The sequence below is a fragment of the Lepidochelys kempii genome, chromosome 16 (genome assembly GCF_965140265.1).
Source record: "Lepidochelys kempii isolate rLepKem1 chromosome 16, rLepKem1.hap2, whole genome shotgun sequence".
Classification (NCBI taxonomy): domain Eukaryota; kingdom Metazoa; phylum Chordata; order Testudines; family Cheloniidae; genus Lepidochelys; species Lepidochelys kempii.
In genome coordinates, this window is record NC_133271.1 from 4,540,820 (window position 1) to 4,561,020 (window position 20,201).

Sequence of the window (20,201 nt, forward strand, 5' to 3'; positions counted from 1 at the left end):
ACAAGCTGAGCCAATTCTCTGTGTGTCTGAAGGTGTAATCTGTCAGCCATGTCTAAGAAGGAGGGATGAGGACATGTTTGTGCCTTCTTGTCCTTTGGTTCACTCCCCTCTCCACATGGTTCTCCATAATGGACAAATGAGTTCTAGAGACAATTATCCAAGGTTGCAACCTTTAATTTCCTTTATCTCCTATCCCTGACAAGGTACTTGCAAGCTACAAGGTCAAAGGATTACCCAGATACTGCCACCATGCTAAAAGCCATGCAGCATTGTCTGAATATCAGGGCTATAAAGCATGTTCCTCCATCCATAACTTTCTATGGAATGTATTTTTTTCATAGACTCACAAAAGTCAGAGGCTTCAGAGCAGTTGGGAGCCTGAAATCTTTGAGCAGGCTCTAGCTCTTGGGGGGGTACGCTGTTGTCTGTTCTGGCACCTGTTCACCTGGGAGACTGCATGTCTTCGATTGACCTCTCTCATACGGATCTCTGCTGCCAAGTACAGGATTCAGACCCACTGACTAAGGGCCAGCCCCCCTCATCTGTTGCTGCTTGGATGAGTCTTGTAAGTCCATCTGGGTCTGTTCCTAATTGCATTGTGTCTGTAAGGGATTAGGGAACATATCAATGAAGAAGAGAAATATTTGGCTTTTGCCTGTAGGTTAGTTGTCTTCAATTATGCTTGTGCAGCATCTGTGGCCAACCCTGTATTGGTCAGCATTAATACTAACGTAAACATTTTTAGAGGGAAGCAAACATACACACTTCAATTTTCTTATATTTTAAAAAGGAACTTTCATTATTTTTAGCTGTGTAAATTACAGCCTTCTGGGTGGGAATTTGTGAGTGGGTCTTCGACACTTCAATATGAACAGCTTTGATCTACCTTTTAATCTTCCAGGAGAAAACCCACCCACCAGATGAGTCATAATATTCCTATGATCTTTACCTCCTACATACAGACAGTACCAATTGTGCAAGTGCAACTGTTGACAAACCTGGCATTAAATTCATTGCTTGTATTAAAGCCCAGACTCTTGATATCGTAGTAACATCATGTCTGTGGTTACTGCTCTCCACATCCACCATTTTTCTGCCTTCCCCCATTTTGGCTTATGAACTCTGAATGCAACTTATAGAAGTATAGAATCATCGAATATCAGGATTGGAAGAGACCTCAGGAGGTCATCTAATCCCACCCCCTGCTCAAACCAGGACCATTCCCCAACTAAATCATCATTTGCTTTTATTTACATCTTGCACACTGCAGTTTCTCTTCAGGAAGAAACTCAAGAATCTTACTAAGCTCAGTAATTAATTGGTAGAGAGCTGCTGTGTTGGCTCATCAGCCCAGAGTTGAAGCTGTTTAGCAGGACCTTCCAATTGCTCATTTTGCTGTGAATCTGATGCATCTCCGGCAAATCCTGGGTGGATTTGATAGCTGCTTTCAACTGCCTGAAAGGGGTTTCCAAAGAGGATGAATCTAGACTGTTCTCAGTGGTAGCAGATGACAGAATGAGGAGTAATGGTCTCAAGTTGCAGTGGGGAAGGCTTAGGTTGGATATTAGAAAAAACGTTTTCACTAGGAGGGTGGTGAAGCACTGGAATGCGTTACCTAGGGAGGGGGTGGAGTCTCCTTCTGTCATAAATATAAAGGGAAGGGTAACCACCTTTCGGTATACAGTGCTATAAAATCACCCCTGGCCAGAGGCAAAACCCTTTCACCTGTAAAGGATTAAGAAGCTAAGATAACCTCGCTGGCACATGACCTAAAATGACCAATGAGAGGATAAGATGCTTTCAAATCTGAAGGGGGGGAACAAAGGGTTTGTCTGTCCGTGTGATGCTTTTGCTGGGAACAGATCAGGAATTCAGCCTTACAACTCCTGTTAAGTTAGTAAGTAATCTAGCTAGAAATTCGTTAGATTTCCTTTTGTTTAATGGCTGGTAAAATAAGCTGTGCTGGATGGAATGTATATTCCTGTTTTTGTGTCTTTTTTGTAACTTAAGGTTTTGCCTAAAGGGATTCTCTTATGTTTTGAATTTGATTACCATCCTGATTTTACAGAGGTGATCCTTTTACCTTTTCTTTAATTAAAATTCTTCTTTTAAGAACCTGATTGATTTTTTTATTGTTCTTAAGATCCAAGGGTTTGGGTCTGTTTTCACCTGTACAAATTGGTGAGGATTCTTACCAAGCCTTCCCCAGGAAAGGGGGTGTAGAGCTTGGGGGGATATTTTGAGGGAAGACGTCTCCAAGAGGGCTCTTTCCCTGTTCTTTGTTTAAAACGCTTGGTGGTGACAGCATACGGTTCAAGGACAAGGCAAAGTTTGTATCTTGGGGAAGTTCTTAACCAAAGCTGGTAAGAATAAGCTTAGGGGGTCTTTCATGCAGGTCCCCACATCTGTACCCTAGAGTTCAGAGTGGGGAAGGAACCATGACACCTTCCTAAGAGGATTTTAAGGTCAGGCTTGACAAAGCCCTGGCTGGGATGATTTAGTTGGGGATTGGCCCTGCTTTGAGCAGGGGGTTGGACTAGATGACCTCCTGAGGTCCCTTCCAACCCGGATATTCTATGATTCTATGATTCTCTTCATGTTTTTATCAGATGCTTGAGTTCTATTCTGGGTGGAAGGGGTAGTGTTAATGTGTGAGTGAAAGCTTCTGTTTTTCATCTAGTAGTGTCCCTACGGGTTCTCCACTCTAGGTTTGCTAGGACCCCCTTCGCCTTTGATTAGAGATTTATTACAGCAATGTCTGTTCGGCTTTCATGTGTGCCCTAGTCAGCCTTGTGCCCCTTGCCGTTGTTATATAGCACTGCGTGGGTGAAGCACCCTCAGTTCCTCAACCGCCTCGACCTTAGATGGAGCCCTGGCAGTTGTTCCCATTGAGATTTCCTCAACTTGTCCTCATTTCTTATTCTGATAGTTAGTCTGAGGGCTTGTCTCCACTTACCAGGGGATTGACACTCAGCAGTTGATCCGCCCGGGTTCGATTTAGTGGGTCTAGTGAAGACCCACTAAATCGACTGCCGATCACTCTCCCGTCAACTCCAGTACTCCACCGGCACAAGAAGCATAAGGTAAGTCGACAGGAGAATTTCTCCCATCAACCCAGCATGGTGTAGACACCGCAATAAGTCGACCTAAGGTACGTAGACTCCAGTTAAGTTATTCTGGAGTAGCTGGAGTTGCATAACTTAGGTCAACTTAGCCCCATAATGTAGACCTGCCCTTAGTAGCTCTTAGCATTAGACTAATTAGTTGTAAGTAGTAGTAGTTTAAGTGTCCTAGTTTAAAAAAATGTTTATTTTTCTTTCATGTATGTTATATATTATGGATACTAGGTAGCAGTTCTTGTTCACTGGGAGGTTATGTCTGGTTCTTCCAGCTTCAAACATTGTCTGTCATGCCAGGAAAAATGAAGAACTTCATTTCCTCATGATGGAGAGCTTTCTGTGCCCGGCTTCTGATCCATGCCAAGGGGCACCCCCTGTACTCTGGTCTCTGAGCAAATCTGCTGCGTCCACAATATTGGAGCCCCATATCTCTGGGTCATCTAAGAGGAGACCCAAGACTCCTCTCATAATTCCTCAAAGGACAATGCCCTTGGATCACCAGGTAGAGAATCTACCTCAAAAAAGCCAAGGTTGTCAGTGTCTTCAACCACTAAGGCACCATCTGCTCTCCAGTCAGGTACCCACGAGGTGGCTGGTTTCTCCAATACCCAGGGCACTGCTAGATTGAAAGATGGCAAAGCCTTGGTCTGGAGAGGTTGCACTGTTAGCAGACTGAGGTGGCAAGAAGAGCGCTTCTGCTTCCTTGATACGGAAGAAACCCACTTGGGCTCCAAAGTTATGCTCAGAATAAAAAAGGACAAAGCCAGAGTCATCCTAACAGTTCCGACCCGGCCCAGATTTCTTACCTGATTCAGCTGACCGTTTGCTCTCAATCACTCTCCACGCTGCTCCTCATCTCCTCTCCCAGGAAAGCGAGATGATCCTTCACCTCAGTCTCGCAGTGCTTCATCTCAAACTGTGGTTGATGGTTCACAGGCAACCTGCTCAGAGGATGCAAAATGAATACTGTTGCGCAGCAGAAAGCAGTCCACTTGCTGCACGTACTCTCAAAAATGGATGAGATTTGTCTGTTGGTGTGACTTCAAACATATGTCACCAATGACCTCATTGCCGCTGGATATACTGGACTATCCTAACTCTAAAAAGCTTGGGACTTTTGATGAACTCCATAAGTGTTTACCTGGCAGCTATAATGGCTTTCTACCCCCCAATAAAGGGTTATTCTGTCTTTGCCCACCCAACCACAGCGAGATTCCTCAGGGGATTTGAAAACCTCTACATGCGAGTCCAATGCCCTACTCCTGTTTGGAACCTCAGTCTAGTCCTTAAATGTCTCACAGGACCCCCGTTTGAACCAATAGCTACCTGCGCAATGCTCCATTCCTGATAGCCATCACGTTGGCGCAGCAGGTTGGGGAACTAGGAGGCCTGATTACATGCCCCCCTTTCACAGTAGTTTTTAAGGACAAGGACAAGGCCGTGCTGCAACCCCCTCAAAAATTTTACCCAAAGTTTCTTCCAAGTTTCATATTAACCAACCCATTTACCTGCCTGTTTTCCATCCCACACTGCATCTAGATAACCAGGAGGCATCCTGGTTATCTAGATGAAGTCAGGAGATCCCTGGCCTTCTACTGGATATGACAAAGTCCTTCAGAACGACCCACAAGTTGTTTGTCTCTGTGGCAGATAGGTCAAAAGGGTCTGCAATCTCTAATCAGAGGCTTTCCAAGTGGAGATCAGCCTGCATTAATTCTTGCTACAAATCTTTCAATATTCAAACACCTTTGAATATATACACTCATTCTTTTAGGTCCATTTTCACATCTATGGCATTCCTCAAGAATGTGCCCATTATTGAAATACGTAAAGCTGCTACTTGCTCACTGAACACGATGTTATAACTCACAACTCTGGTGCAGATACTGTGTTTGATTTGGCTGTATTTTCTTTGATACTGGACTCCAAAGTCTCCCCCACCTTAGAGGGAACTGCTCAGAAATCACTAGAGTGCAGCACCCATAAGGACGCTGCTGAAAGAAGAAATGGTTACTCATCCTGTGCAATCACTGTGGTTATTCAAGATGTGGCCCCCTGCAGGTGCTCAACCTCCTGTCCTCCTTCCCTTCTGCTTCAGAGTTCTTTGCTGTGGAGCTTGGCGTTAGAGAAGGAACTGTGGGTGGTTATATAACAATGGAACAGGGCACAAGACTGACTAGCATGCATGCAAAGGTGACACAGACACTGCTATGAAAAATCTCCAATCAGTACGCACCTAGATTGGAGCTCCCGTAGGGACACACGTCTCAAAGAACCACAGTTACTGCACAGGGTGAGTAACCATTTCTTCTGTGAAAGGTTTTACATTTGGACTTGTCTGATAACTTAGGGTTGTTTTGTCCTGCAATAATGAGAGCTGAAGAAATACAGTAAACAAACCATACGGGACACATTAAGATACCAGCAAAAACAACAAGGAGTCCTTGTGGCACCTTAGAGACTAACAAATTTACTTGGGCATAAGCTTTCCTGGGTTAAAACCCACTTCATCAGATGGTAAGGTAACTCCCATCTTTTCATGTGCTGTAATATATGTACCTGCCTGCTGTATTTTTCACTCCATGCATCTGATGAAGTGGGTTTTAGCCCACAAAAGCGTATGCCCAAATAAATGTGTTAGTCTCTAAGGTGCCACAAGGACTCATCGTTGTTTCTGCTGGTACAGACTAACACGGCTACCCCTCTGAAACCTATTAAGACACTGTTGTTATTATTTATCCAAATCCAGAGAAGGTTCAGCTTCAAAGCTGAATCAAACTTGGTGATTTCTCTTTCAAATACAGCTGCTCACATTTATATCTACAGTAAAGTTAATCAGATATTTAGATACAAAAAAAGGTCTTTAAGGATAAATATTTAAAGAATTCTTTTCATGAATAAATACATACACTATTTCCCAATGACTTTTCATGGTTTTGGAAATCTCTGACAGTACTACTATAACCATTCTATAGGTATTAAGAGTGGATTTCAAATAAAGAAACTTTACATGTGTAAGAAAAATAGTTATTGATGATTTCAGGGCAGCTCTGCTCGCTGCTTTTCTGCTTAACTGGTCTTGGAATGTCTAACTATATATTTCCAAACACTGATGCACTGATGAGGTGCAGTGGAAAAACAAAGGCAGCATTTGGCCTAGTTTGGAGTACAGTGCCATTGGAATTCATATTCAGCTGCCAGCTATTTTGTTTTGCTATGTCATGGATGTTCTGCACCTGAGCACTTACTGTTGTTTCAGATATGTTAATTCCTACCCAAATGTCTAACACATTTATTCTTAAATGAATGTTTCTTCATCATTATCCCCCAATGTGGCAGCTCCAGTTGGATTTTATCACATATCACAATTTATGTCACAATGATTAGAGCACCAGTGTGGGAATATTGTGTGTCCTTAATTTCCCCTGCTGTCTGTGCATTATTCCCTTCTTTCATTAACTGTGTAGGGGCAGGTATTCATAGAATCACAGAATATCAGAGTTGGAAGGGACCTCTAGAAGTCATCTAGTCCAACCCCCTGCCCAGAGTAGGACCAATCCCCAACTAAATCATCCCAGCCAGGGCTTTGTCAAGCCTGACCTTAAAAACCTCTAAGGAAGGGACTCCACCACCTCCCTAGGTAACGCATTTCAGTGTTTCACCACCCTCCTAGTGAAAAAGTTTTTCCTAATATCCAACCTAAATCTCCCCCACTGCAACTTGAGACCATTACTCCTTGTCCTGCCATCTGCTATCACTGAGAATAGTCTAGATCCATCCTCTTTGGATCCACCTTCCAGGTAGTTAAAAGCAGCTATCAAATCCCCCCTCATTCTTCTCTTCTGCAGACTAAACAATCCCAGTTCCCTCAGCCTCTCCTCATAAGTCATGTGTTCCAGACCCCTAATCATTTTTGTTGCCCTCCACTGGACTCTCTCCAATTTTTCCACATCCTTCTTGTTGTGTGGGGCCCAAAGCTGGACACAGTACTCCAGATGAGGCCTCACCAATGTCGAATAGAGAGGAACGATCACGTCCCTCGATCTGCTGGCAATGCCCCTACTTATACACGCCAAAATACCATTGGCCTTCTTGGCAACAAGGGCACACTGTTGACTCATATCCAGCTTCTCGTCCACTGTAACCCTTAGGTCCTTCTCTGCAGAACTGCTGCCTAGCCATTTGGTCCCTAGTCTGTAGCGGTGCATTGGGTTCTTCCGTCCTAAGTGCAGGACTCTGCCCTTGTCCTTGTTGAACCTCATCAGATTTCTTTTGGCCCAATCCTCCAATTTGTCTAGGTCCCTCTGTATCCTATCCCTACCGTCCAGCATATTTACCACTTCTCCCAGTTTAGTGTCATCCGCAAACTTGCTGAGGGTGCAATCCACACCATCCTGCAGATCATTAATGAAGATATTGAACAAAACCCATTTGTGTAAATTTCTTTGTTTGATAGAGAGCATTGCAGGGTTGGTGGAGTGAGAAGTCTTATAAAAAAGGATTTCTCTAGTTATATGCAAAATATTTTTAAAAATTTGATCTTTAGCTTATGCCTTCTGGAATTTGGGGAGAGAGAGGGAAAGACAGTGTCCAGAAGAAGACCAGGCAGAGGGAGGAGAGGATGAAAGAGACAGAGAAAACAAACAAGTTGGAAAGGCGCACACACACACAAAGAGGTGCAATGGCATTGCCATTAATCGGGACACTTAATGTGATCACTGAAACATGTTCTTTATATTCTAAGGTGGGAGTGTCAGAGATTGAAATAATGTTGTGAACTAGCCCCCTGTTGAGGCAGTAATTTACAATCCCGATTAAAGTCTCAAAGCACACCCCAAAGCACTAGATCATTGGAGGTCTGGATAAATGAGGTTAATATGTTGGCTGTTTTTCACTATTACCAATGCGGGGGGAAGACCAGGGAGACTAAGAGTGCATCTACACTGCACCCTTCTTTCAGCAGTATGTAATGTTCAAACATGGGCTGTTCCCCGAGCATATGTAACAACAGCAGTGTAGATCCATGGTCCCCAAACTGTGGAGTGTGGAGGAACGTTCTGGGGGAACACTGCACAGCCGGGCCCAGCCCAGCCCCCACAGAGGGCAGGGAGGGAAAACCGCCCAGCCCCGCTTTGTCCCCAGCTCTGCTCCAGCCAAGCACAGCCTCTTTTATTCCAGTGTAAAAATACTCTAAAAGCATTTAAATAGATGCTGGGTACAAAAGTGCTTTCAGTGTGTCCGTACCTTCCTTGGCTCTAGGTACTGAGTGTCCCCTTCTCCCTGGGCAACCCTTTGCCAGGTAATTAGAGAGCCAGCAAGAAGGCTTCCCCCACTACCTGAACCCACTATTTATTAGTCCCTTTGTTTTCTGGGGACAGAACCTTGATCCAGATGAGTGAGATTTGCAGAAGTGATAAGAGATGTTTGCAATATCCCAGCTGCACTGTGCTTGCCATAAAATTAAAGCAACTTTAATTTGTGTAATTTCTCCCATGCCAAAGGCATCTCCAGGTGCTTCCCAGAGTTAAATAATAAATGGCCGAGGGAAAAAAGGAATGTAAAGATACATGCAGGGGAGGGGAGAGATTTTCAGATAAAAAGAAATGGAGGAGAGCTGATGAAGCAGAGGAACAGGGGAGTTTTTCTGTGCAGCTGAAGCTGCAGATGAGGTGGTGGTTGCCTGAGCAGTGACAAGACAGTATAGAGGAAAACATTCAGTGAGGGAATGAGCAGAGAAGAGGGGCAAGGACAGGGTAGGTGATGGGGCCTCACCTTGGAGCAGTGTTCTGAAACAAATGGGGAGAATTTGAGGTTGGGGTAAAGTTGTTGCACTTATTTGTACAAGTGTGAATTTGGTTAGCAGTACCATGCACATACTAGTGACCTTGAACTTGGTGAGCCTATATTGAAAATTATTGTAAGAACTGTGGCAACAGGAGATGTAGGTCTGAATGAGGATCCGAGCAGTGGTGGACACAGGTATTGTTCCACAGATACTAAAAAGCAGATATACGGGTACAGAAAAAGTGAAAGGGGAATATTTGAGGATCAAAGGTAAAGCCCAAGTGTACAAATTGAAGGCATGTGAAAGGTCTGGGAAGAGGAGATTTATAGCGTGCCCTTAGGTTGCTTGTAGGATTGTTTTTCAGGGACACTTGAAGTGGTAAGGCATGTTATTGTTAGTGAAATTAGACATTTGTTACTATTTTGAACAATTGAAGCTCTACAAATTGAGGTCCCTGTCCAGGACAGGAATGTTCCTAGTGGTGATAATTGGTAGCTCCTTGAAGAATGAAGTCTCTGTTCAAACACACATGATCTTCCTCCCAACGGCAGCTTCCTCATTTAGAGTATACCTTAGCTGCCAGTGAAGGTGTTATTGTAGCATGCGTAGATGGAGCAAGATGAAAACTAGCCTGGGTAACCATAGCAGTAAAGACCAGTGGCACAGGCTTCAGCACAGGTTAGCAACCTGAGGATGTATCCAAGGTCCCTGGTGGGCCTGTACTCAGGCTAGCTGCCCAAGTACAAGCCCGTGCCATCATGTCTTCACTTGTGTTGTTACTTGTGTGTGACCCCAAGAGCACCTTCATGCCCTCTGGCAGGGGGCCCACTGTACAGTAACTCATATCAGGCCTGACACACTCTGAAACCCAACACACTGTCATCATAATATATATCCAAAGGATATCATGTACGGTATCATATGTAAACTGGTGACACATGATGTATATACAAGTTGTGTATAATGAATTATGTATGTGCTGGAAGTATGTTCTTCAGATGTGTTTGTATGGCAGTGCATAAACCCAGCCTACCCTAAACAAAGGAATGTGCATTGACCTGTCTGTCCGACTTGCTTGCAGGCAGAGGACAATGAAAGCACATTTACATGTAAGATAATCACAGCAATCAAGTTAAAAAGGGGAAAATAGCTTAGTGAGCACGCTAGGGGACAGAGTCTGTATCCCCAGGAAGTCTCCCTGGCTCTTGAGGAAAGACAATGGACTTTGGGGAAATATAAGGAGACCAGAAAGATACTCTAGTTGTCCATTATTTAGGGAACAAAGGAGACAGCACCCTCTGATTCTGTGAACATTGGATCCTCTTGCCAGAAGGATTGGAGATGCTGGTGGCTTGATGTAAGTGAGAAAGCTGTTTAGGCAAAGTTAGTAGTAGACATTGGAAAGCATGTTTCATATTATTTTGTTTGTAGCCATGCCTGTTCTTTTACTCTTGCTACACTTAAATTTCTGTTCTTTGTTAATAAATGCATTTTTAGTTGTACTATAAATCATCTCAGTGCTGTTATATTGAAGTCAGTGTGAGTCTTTAGCTAAGCTAGCAGACTGGTGAGTGCTGTGTCTCTTTTGGAGACAGGGACCTTAACTTCTGTGAGTGACTGGGGAGAGGGACAGGACGCTCCAGGGAGATGTGTCTGGGGAACTCAGGAATGTGGGGATCACTGTTACCTGCAAGACAGGGTTTAGACTGCTAGAGACTTGAGGAGTTGGCTAGCAAGGCAGAAAGGCTGGAGTTTCAGGGAGCTGACACACATGCTAATCTTCAGCGAAGTTCATGCTCACACTTGCTAAGGCAGAGTGGTAACATGGTGGCTTGCAGTTCTGGAAGAGAGCAACTAGTGGTAGCCAGATTAAAACCAGCATGCGGATCCTACCCATGCTACAGTTATACCTTCACTTGAATCCACCTAACACAGGTAACAAAAATAGTGAAGATTTGGCTACTGTTACAGTGCTAGCTTTAATCTAGCTATGTCTACCTACTTCCTAATGGCTCATTGCACATGTGTGATAAACCATGCTCTAAATTGCCCTTTTTCTGCCCTGCAGATAGAAATGTATGAACGAGTATTTCAGAAACCACCGGACCGTCACTCTGACTTCTCTCGACTAGCCCGTGTTTTGACTGGAAATGCTGTGGCCCTAGTGCTCGGAGGTGGTGGAGCCAGGTAAGTCCCATAAGGTTGTTCTGTGTACTCTGAAAAGGCCTCTGTCCTACTGGTCAGGCCCTGTGGGCCGCAATGGCCACAGTAAAAAGAAAAGGAGGACTTGTGGCACCTTAGAGACTAACAAATTTATTTGAGCATAAGCTTTCGTGAGCTACAGCTCACTTCATTGGATGCATGCAGTGGAAAATACAGTGGGGAGATTTTATATACACAGAGAACATGAAACAATGGGTGTTACCATACACACTGTAACCAGAGTGATCAGGTAAGGTGAGCTATTACCAGCAGGAGAGGGGAAAAAAACAAACCCTTTTGTAGCGATAATCAAGGTGGGCCATTTCCAGCAGTTGACAAGAATGTGTGAGGAACAGTGGGGGAGGAGGGAGAATAAACATGGGGAAATAGTTTTACTTTGTGTAATGACCCTTCCACTCCCAGTCTTTATTCAAGCTTAAGTTAATTGTATCCAGTTTGCAAATTAATTCCAATTCAGCAGTTTCTCGTTGGAGTCTGTTTTTGAAGTCTCTTTGTTGTAATATTGCGACTTTTAGGTCAGAGATTGAAGTGTTCTCTGACTGGCTTTTGAATGTTATAATTCTTGATATCTGATTTGTGTCCATTTATTCTTTTACGTAGAGACTGTCCGGTTTGGCCAATGTACATGGCAGTGGGGCATTGCTGGTACATGATGGCATATATCACACTGGTAGATGAGCAGGTGAACGAGCCTCTGATAGTGTGGCTGATGTGATTAGGCCCTATGATGGTGTCCCCTGACTAGATATGTGGACACAGTTGGTAACGGGCTTTGTTGCAAGGATAAGTTCCTGGGTTAGTGTTTTTGTTGTGTGGTGTGTGTTTGCTAGTGAGTATTTGCTTCAGGTTGGGGGGCTGTCTGTAAGCAAGGACTGGCCTGTCTCCCAAGATCTGTGAGAGTGATGGGTCGTCCTTCAGGATAGGATGTAGATCCTTGATGATGCGTTGGAGAGATTTTAGTTGGAGGCTGAAGGTGATGGCTAGTGGCGTTCTGTTATTATCTTTGTTGGGCCTGTCCTGTAGTAGGTGACTTCTGGGTACTCTTCTGGCTCTGTCAATTTGTTTCTTCACTTCAGCAGGTGGGTATTGTAGTTGTAAGAATGCTTGATAGAGATCTTGTAGGTGTTTGTCGCTGTCTAAGGGGTTGGAGCAAATGTGGTTGTATCGTAAAGTTTGGCTGTAGACAATGGATCGTGTGGTCTGGATGAAAGCTGGAGGCATGTAGGTAGGAATAGCGGTCAGAAGGTTTCCGGTATAGGGTGGTGTTTATGTGACCATCGCTTATTAGCACAGTAGTGTCCAGGAAGTGGATCTCTTGTGTGAACTGGTCCAGGCTGAGGTTGATGGTGGGATGGAAATTGTTGAAATCATGGTGGAATTCCTCAAGGGCTTCTTTTCAATGGGTCCAGATGATGAAGATGTCATCGATATAGCGCAAGTAGAGTAGGGGCATTGGGGACGAGAGTTGAGGAAGCGTTGTTCTAAGTCCGCCATAAAAATGTTGGCCTACTGTGGGGCCATGTGGGTACCCATAGCAGTGCCGCTGATTTGAAGGTATACATTGTCCCCAAATGTGGAACAGTTATGGGTGAGGACGAAGTCACAAAGTTCAGCCACCAGGTCAGCCGTGACATTATCGGGGATAGTGTTCCTGACGGCTTGTAGTCCATCTGTGTGTGGATTGTTGGTGTGGAGGGCTTCTACATCCATCGTGGCCAGGATGGTGTTTTCAGGAAGATCACCGATGGATTGTAGTTTCCTCAGGAAGTCAGTGGTGTCTCGAAGATAGCTGGGAGTGCTGGTAGCGTAGGGCCTGAGGAGGGAGTCTACATAGCCAGACAATCCTGCTGACACTCTTAAAGACTTCAGGGCTACACTATGGTTACTGGGGATCTATACACCTGGACAGAAAAGGAAATTTAGTCATAGTGGAAAAAGTCCAAATTTCAGAGGTGTAAACCATTAGACCCTCAGTCCTCAACATCACAACCTTCCCCTCCGAAACACCAGTTTTGATGCTGTGGTTGAGGCCCAGAGAGACCCCTCCCTGCAACTTTCTGACCTCTCACATCCCTTTGGATGCCACGTTGCTCTGTTCCAAAATTGGGAACACATAACAAGCAACAGATGGGTTCTGGAGATTATCTCTAATGAGTATTCTATTCATTTCACACACACTCCTGCCCTCCCTTCCCATCTCTCTTAAGGGACCCTTCTCATGAGAGACTCTTAAGACAGGAAATAGATCACCTCATACGCCTGGGCATAGGCGCCGACTTCCCCTCTGACCTATGGGTGCTCAACCCCACCCCTGCACCACCCTTGCCCCGCCCCAATTCCACCCCCTTCCCCAAGTCCCCGCCCCTGCCCTGCCTCTTTACTGCCTCCTCCCCCAAGCATGCTGCATCCCCACTCCTCCCCCGCCCTCCCAGAATGTCCTAAGCACCGCCACACAGCTGTTAGGTGGCGGGCGGGAAGCACTGGGCGGGGGGAGGAGTTGGGACACAGCACGCTCGGAGGAGGAGGAGGCGAGGAGGGGGTGGAGGCAGGAGGAGCTTGGCTGCTGGTGGATGCGGAGTACCTGCTAATTTTTCCCCGTGGGTGCTCCAGCCCCAAAGCACCCATGGAGTTGGTGCCTATGCACCTGGGAGCCATCAAAACCATATCAGTACATTTCAGAGGCAAGGGTTTTTATTCCCGATATTTCCTTTTCCCCAAGAAAAAGGGAGGTTGGGAACCCATACTGGACTTCAGAGCACTAAACAAATACATGAAGACTTAAAAATTCAAGATGGTCACACTAGCAGCAAGTATTCCATCTCTGGAACAGGGAGGTTAGTTCTTGGCCCTCGGCCGCGAGGATGCATATTTCCACACATCCATTCTACTATCCCACAGATGATTCTTCAGGTTTACCCTAGGTCAGGACCATTACCAGTACAGAATACTCCCCGTCAGTCTCTCAACGGCTCTTAGCGTATTCTCCAAGGTCCTCTCCATAGTAGCGGCTCATCTATGCACCTTGGGGATCAAGATTTACCCATGCTTGGCTGGCTGTCTCCTCAGGGCCTGCTCCTTTAAAGATGCCCTACAGATCATGCATGGAACTATGGACTTACTCACAAAGCTGGGTCTACAAATCAATGTCCAAAAATTGACCTTAACGCCAGTAAAGTACTTGGAGTTTACAGGGGCCGATCTCAACTTACGGCAAGTGAGAGCACTCCTCCCTCCACAAGGATTCCATAGCCTGACTATGCTCATAGAGACAGTTCAAACCAGCCCACAAATATCAGCCAGACTTTGCCTCCAGCTTCTAGGACACATGCCGGCAGATGCGTTCGTAATATCTCATGTCAGACTACACATGAGGGGTCTACAGGCATGGTTTAGATCTGTTTACAGACCAAAAAAGACAGGTTAGACAAACCTCTCTCACCCTCTGGTGTCAAACACTCCCTGGATTGGAGGAAAGATCCAACAATTGTCTGTCTGGGGGTCCCATTCACACAATTACCACCCCCGACATTGCTTCTAATTGTGGATGCATCCCTAATTGGCTGGAGAGCGAATTTCAATAACCTCAAGACTCAGGGCAAGTGGTCACCCATGGAGACAACTCTCCACATCAACCTCCTCTAACTCAGATTGGTCAGAAATGCTTATGCTCACTTTCCTCCACTGATCAGACAACGTGGTGTTTGTGTATTACTAAATTGTCAAGGGGTGCCAGATCATCCTTCCTGTGTCCAGAAGCACTAAAGCTATGGAATTGCTGCATTCCCCACAATGTTTAAATATCAGCAGCCTACCTACCGGGAGTGCAGAACATAACAGTGGACAGCCTCAATTGAAGTTCTCACACAACCACAAGTGGGAAATGAACCCAACAGTGCACCAGAGCATATTCTATCAGTGGGGGACCCCAAAAATAGACTTGTTCACTACTTACCTGAACAGGAAATGCCCACTCTATTGCTCCAGAGCTGACCTCCAGAAACACTCATTAGTTTTAAAGAGCCTGATTAGAACGCCTTTTGAACCTATGGCCACTTGTTCCCTTACATATCTATTGATGAAGATGGCATTTCTGGTGGCCATCGCCTTGGCCAGGAGACTAGGAGAGATAGCAGCACTAATGTTGCATGCCCCCCTGTCCCCACTTTACAGTATGCTTTAAAGACAAAGCTATTCTTAGGCCACATCTGAAGTTCATCCCTAAGGTGATCTCGTCTTTTCACATAAACCAACTGATTCACCTCCCGATCTTTTATCCTAAGCCTCACCATGATAACAAGGAGGCTATACTGCATATGTTGGACATGAGGAGACGCTTAGCCTTTTATCTGGCCAGAGAAATCTCCTAAGCTTTTCCTCTCCATTGCAGAAAGGTCAAAAAGGGTCTCAATATTCACCCAAAGACTCTCCAAAGGAGTCTCAAACTATTAATCACTGCTATCATGCTCACAGTTTGTTACCTCCATTTGAAACCCACACACACTCGCTGTGAGGTTGGTTTCCACCTCTGTTGCGTTCCTCAAGAATGTTCCTATCTTGGAATCTATAGGAAGCTCATACCTACGCAGAACACTATGTGATTACTGGAGACTGTTTCCGATGTTATCTTCAGCTCCACAGTGTTATCATCCATAACACTCTTCTCCGAAGCCCCAACCTCCCATTGGGGATACTGTTTGTGAGTCATCTACAGCGTAGCACTCACAGGGACACTACCCTAAGAGGAAGTTACTCACCTTGTGCAGTAATGATGGTTCTTTGAGATGGGTGTCCATATGGTTGCTCCATGACCTGCCCTCATCCCCTCTACTTCAGAGTTCTTAAGAGGTAGAGAAGGAACTGAGGGTGATTTTCCCGTGCAGCGCTAGTTAGTCTCGAGGCAGAACATGAGATGCAGGAGAGCGCATGTGCAGGCTGAATGGACACTGCTACAAAACATCTCTAATCAGCAGCGCAGGGACACAGACACACCTACAGTGCAGCACCCATGGGGGGGACACATCTCGAAGAACCATCATTACTGCACAAGGTGACAAGTTTCAGAGTAGCAGCCGTGTTAGTCTGTATCCGCAAAAAGAAGAGGAGGACTAGTGGCACCTTAGAGACTAACAAATTTATTAGAGCATAAGCTTTCATGGGCTACAGCTCACTTCACTGATGAGTAACTTCCTCTTTCCCAGTAAGCTGTTTGTAATGAGATTATCTTGAAGCCCTCCACCATTTTCTTTCCTTTCAGCCTCTTCTGATGATTGCAGCTCTTCTGCCCCACCTCTTCTCTCCCCAGAAGGTGTGTGAACAGCCCAAGCACCAATGTGTCTGTGAAACAGGCAGGTTGGAGACACTAGGGATAAGTGTTGTACTGTCTCCTTCCCCTGAGCTCAGCCACCCTGAGTGAAGAAACTGAAGGCAATTCATGCTACAGCGTAGAGCACTGCTTCCAGGATCCCAGGCTGGCATGCACACATGGGCTGTGCGTGCTGTGTTTTGAATGGAAAGGTACTTGGATGCAATTTCAGCAATTGGATCATTAGTTAAGCTGTGGTTTGATGAAAAGCACACTTTGTATTTTAAACTGTGAGAACGTAATTCCAACTCCTTTTCTGCCCGGTGAGTCAGGGCAAAGTTGCTTTGGACTTTGTAGGACTCTTTATTTTGAAGATTCATAAGTAGTCCAGAACTCAGCAGTTGGCATTAAAGCAAGTTTCTCGGTGTATGTCTCCACTAGCAAGGAGATTTCAGAGACATTGTACAGTAGATATTTATAATCTGCTTCCTGTGGTTGAAGTCCTTTACAATTAAATTTGCCTTGAAGAGAAGCTACAGAGGCTTTTGACAGCAGCTCAGTCTTTGTAGAAGATACATTTAGTATCTCTTTCCTTATTTTGGGAGCATGGATCAGGTCAGCCACAAACACATGAAGATAGCCACCTAGTAAAGCCACAGGGGATTGGTGAAGTGTAAACACATCATTGTGTTCTGTAATCTCAGTAATCAAAATTGCTTGGCTGTTATTTGTGGAATGTTTACCTGGCTTCTCCTGTGACAGTCTGGGAGGATTTACCCAACCCCGCTCCTAGTAATTATCTGTGCGGCTTGTCATGACAGTGGGAAGCAGCTTTTCTTTCTCTTTTTAGTATAAAAATATAACAAATCAAACAGATACTGTGCTGACATTGTAGCATTTTACTTCTGTTAAATGGTAACTTTATTTTGATTAGAAACTTCCTGGTGTTTGAAGGGAGGTGGGATGTTTTATCATTAAAAATAATAAAATCCCCCCATGCAAGCTCTGTTTCAGGAGTAATGAGAGACTGAATACTGTAACAAAAACTCAGCCCCCCCACCACAAACAGTTCTTTGAAGCATTGTTCTTCCCACACACAGCCGCAGCCTGCCTTTGCTTTTCTACAGGTGCTTTAGCAAAGCCATTTGAAACTCACATTTCAATAGAAAACCCATATGGTGATGAAATACTAATATACAGGCATCTTGGGAATATTTTGAAATTCAGAGAGCAGTACTTTGGTTTTGGTAGAGATTATTTTACTGGTAACGGATGCAACAAAAGACCGATTTAAACAAAATCATGACAACAGGTCAAATTCATTCTTGATTTTAATGAAGTTAATTCAGGGATGAATTTGCTCTGATGGGCTTAGGGAAGTAGAAAGGTGTACCTGAAGATAAATCCTCATAAATTCCATAAACAACATAATTTAAAAGGAATGAAGGTTGGATATTGGGGACACCTCCCCCAACGCAAATCCTTGAAAGCAGAGAGATGCTGAACTCTGAGATGCCATAACTGTACCATGGTGCCCACACAGCCTGTTTCCAGTGACATGGAGGATTCTGCTTCTTCACAAGGAGCTTCCTTCAGCAGCCAGGGGACACACACTATACACAATGTCCTGATCTCCCTCACTGTGCAACGTAAAACATTCCTTACAGTCTCTGCTAATGCGTCTGACAAAGGGCCGGCCTTAGGGGTGGGCCATCTGGGCAACCGCCCAGGAGTGGCATGATCAAGGGGGCACCATGTGGCAATGCAGAAGTGGGTGCTGCCAGTGTAAAATCAGAAACTGCTCTTGGCTGGCAGGGGAACGCTGCGTGGGGGCTGCCCAGATTTCGCCCTGCTTCCGGGGGGGGGCGGGGCAGCAATGATGTACAGATACTGCTCACCCTCCCTAGGGGGGCTATGGGGTGGTGGGGTGCGAGGAGCAACACCAAGTGCTCCGTGCATCCAGGTCACTTTCCACACATGAGCTGTGTGGCATCAGGAGCTGCTGCTCCTGATGCCCTCCCCTTAGGCAGCCCAGGTAGGGAAAGTGACCTGGATGCAGGGAGCCCTGATGTCAGCCCTCCCCCCCTCCCCCCAAGCCCTGTAGTGTTGCGTACAAGAGCATCATTCGAGGCAGGAGTGAGCAGCAATGCCAGCTGCTCCGTACATCCAGGTCAGTTTCCCCACATGGGTGCAGGTGTTAGAGGTGGAGTAGGGAAGTGCAGGGGTTGGGGCAAAGAGGGGTGGGGAGCCTGATGAGCTCTGGGGGGCCAAGGGCAATGGGGGGGGGGTCGCCATGCCCGCAGGGTCAGAGGACCAAAATACAAGTTTGCTCAGGATGCCATTTTCCCTAGGGCCGGCCCTGCCACTGCAAAGGCCACATGTGCTGTGTGTTCTTTGTTTCAAGGGAAGCGTGAGGTCATAAGGAAGGTTTTGTGACTAGAAGTGCCCAGTGCTCTATGCCATTCATTTCCATATATACCTCAATTGAGTGCTCTCTCTACGTGGTTTCAGAGTAGCAGCCGTGTTAGTCTATATCCACAAAAAGAAAAGGAGTACTTGTGGCACCTTTAGAGACTAACAAATTTATTTGAGCATCGAGTGACCAAAGAGATTGAAGGATCCACAACCTATCCTGTAGGACGACCCATCACTCTCACAGGTCTTGGGAGACAGGCCAGTCCTTGCTTACAGACACCCCCACAACCTGAAGCAAATACTCACAAGCAACCACACAACAGAACTACTAAACCCAGGAACCTATCCTTGCAACAAAGCCCGTTGCCAACTGTGTCCACATATCTGTTCAGGGGACACCATCATAGGGCCTAATCACATCAGCCACACTATCAGAGGCTCGTTCACCAGCTCATCTACCAATGTGATATATGCCATCATGTGCCAGCAATGCCCCTCTGTCATGTTCATTGGTCAAACTGGACAGTCTCTACATAAAAAGATAAATGGACACAAATCAGATATCAAGAATTATAACATTCATAAACCAGTCGGAGAACACTTCATTCTCTCTGGTCACTTGATCTCTGACCTAAAAGTTGCAATATTACAACAAAAAGACTTCAAAAACAGACTCCAATGAGAGACTGCTGAATTGGAATTAATTTGCAAACTGGATACAATTAATTTAAGCTTGAATAGAGACTGGGAGTGGATGAGTCATTACACAAAGTAAAACTATTTCTCCATGTTTATCTGCCCCTCCCACTGCTGTTCCTCACAGGTTCTTGTCAACTGCTGGAAATGGCCCACCTTGATTATGACTACAAAAGGTTCCCCCCCCCCCCGCTCTCCTGCTGGTAATAGCTTACCTTAAATGATCACTCTGGTTACAGTGTGTATGGTAACACGCATTGTTTCATGTTCTCTGTGTATATAAATCTCCCCACTGTATTTTCCACTGAATGCATCCGATGAAGTGACCTGTAGCTCACGAAAGCTTATGCTCAAATAAATTGGTTAGTCTCTAAGGTGCCACAAGTACTCCTTTTCTTTTTGCGAATACAGACTAACACGGCTGCTACTCTGAAAACTGGACATGGATACCTTGCTATTCCTGCTGCTTTTTTAAAAAAGTAGGTTAACCAGAACTAAACACAGCTTTCCAGGGAAGGGGGTATTAGGTATTTATATAATGGCATTACAGTATTTTCAGGATTGTTTTCTGTCTTATTCTTTAGACATCCTAATATTTTGTTTTCTTTTCTGAGAGGTCTTGCACATGGAGCAGAGGGTTTCATTGGGACAGTCCCAGTGA

General features: G+C 45.3%; 1 protein-coding gene and 1 long non-coding RNA gene across 18 annotated transcripts in view; one reads left to right on the forward strand and one right to left on the reverse strand.

Annotated features, from left to right (window-relative positions):
- PNPLA7 (patatin like domain 7, lysophospholipase) overlaps window positions 1–20,201 on the forward strand; it is a 439,100-nt gene that overhangs the window by 308,762 nt on the left and 110,137 nt on the right. For all 12 annotated transcript variants that reach the window (XR_012155226.1, XR_012155225.1, XM_073314045.1 and 9 more), the window contains one exon: window positions 10,973–11,091. Coding sequence is in view for 10 of the 12 variants with exons in the window: in XM_073314045.1 (XP_073170146.1) it covers window positions 10,973–11,091 (119 nt within the window). In the remaining 2 variants the exon portion in view is untranslated. The remainder of the gene's footprint in view (window positions 1–10,972; window positions 11,092–20,201) is intronic.
- LOC140899141 (uncharacterized) overlaps window positions 1–20,201 on the reverse strand; it is a 59,918-nt gene that overhangs the window by 21,809 nt on the left and 17,908 nt on the right. For 4 of the 6 annotated variants that reach the window (XR_012155231.1, XR_012155230.1, XR_012155227.1 and 1 more), the window contains 2 exons: window positions 3,926–4,060; window positions 366–602 (listed from right to left, as the gene is read on the reverse strand). This is a non-coding gene — a long non-coding RNA (uncharacterized lncRNA). Of the gene's footprint in view, window positions 1–365; window positions 603–3,925; window positions 4,061–11,272; window positions 13,029–20,201 lie in introns of those variants that run through there. The other 2 variants (XR_012155228.1, XR_012155232.1) reach the window with 2 other exon arrangements.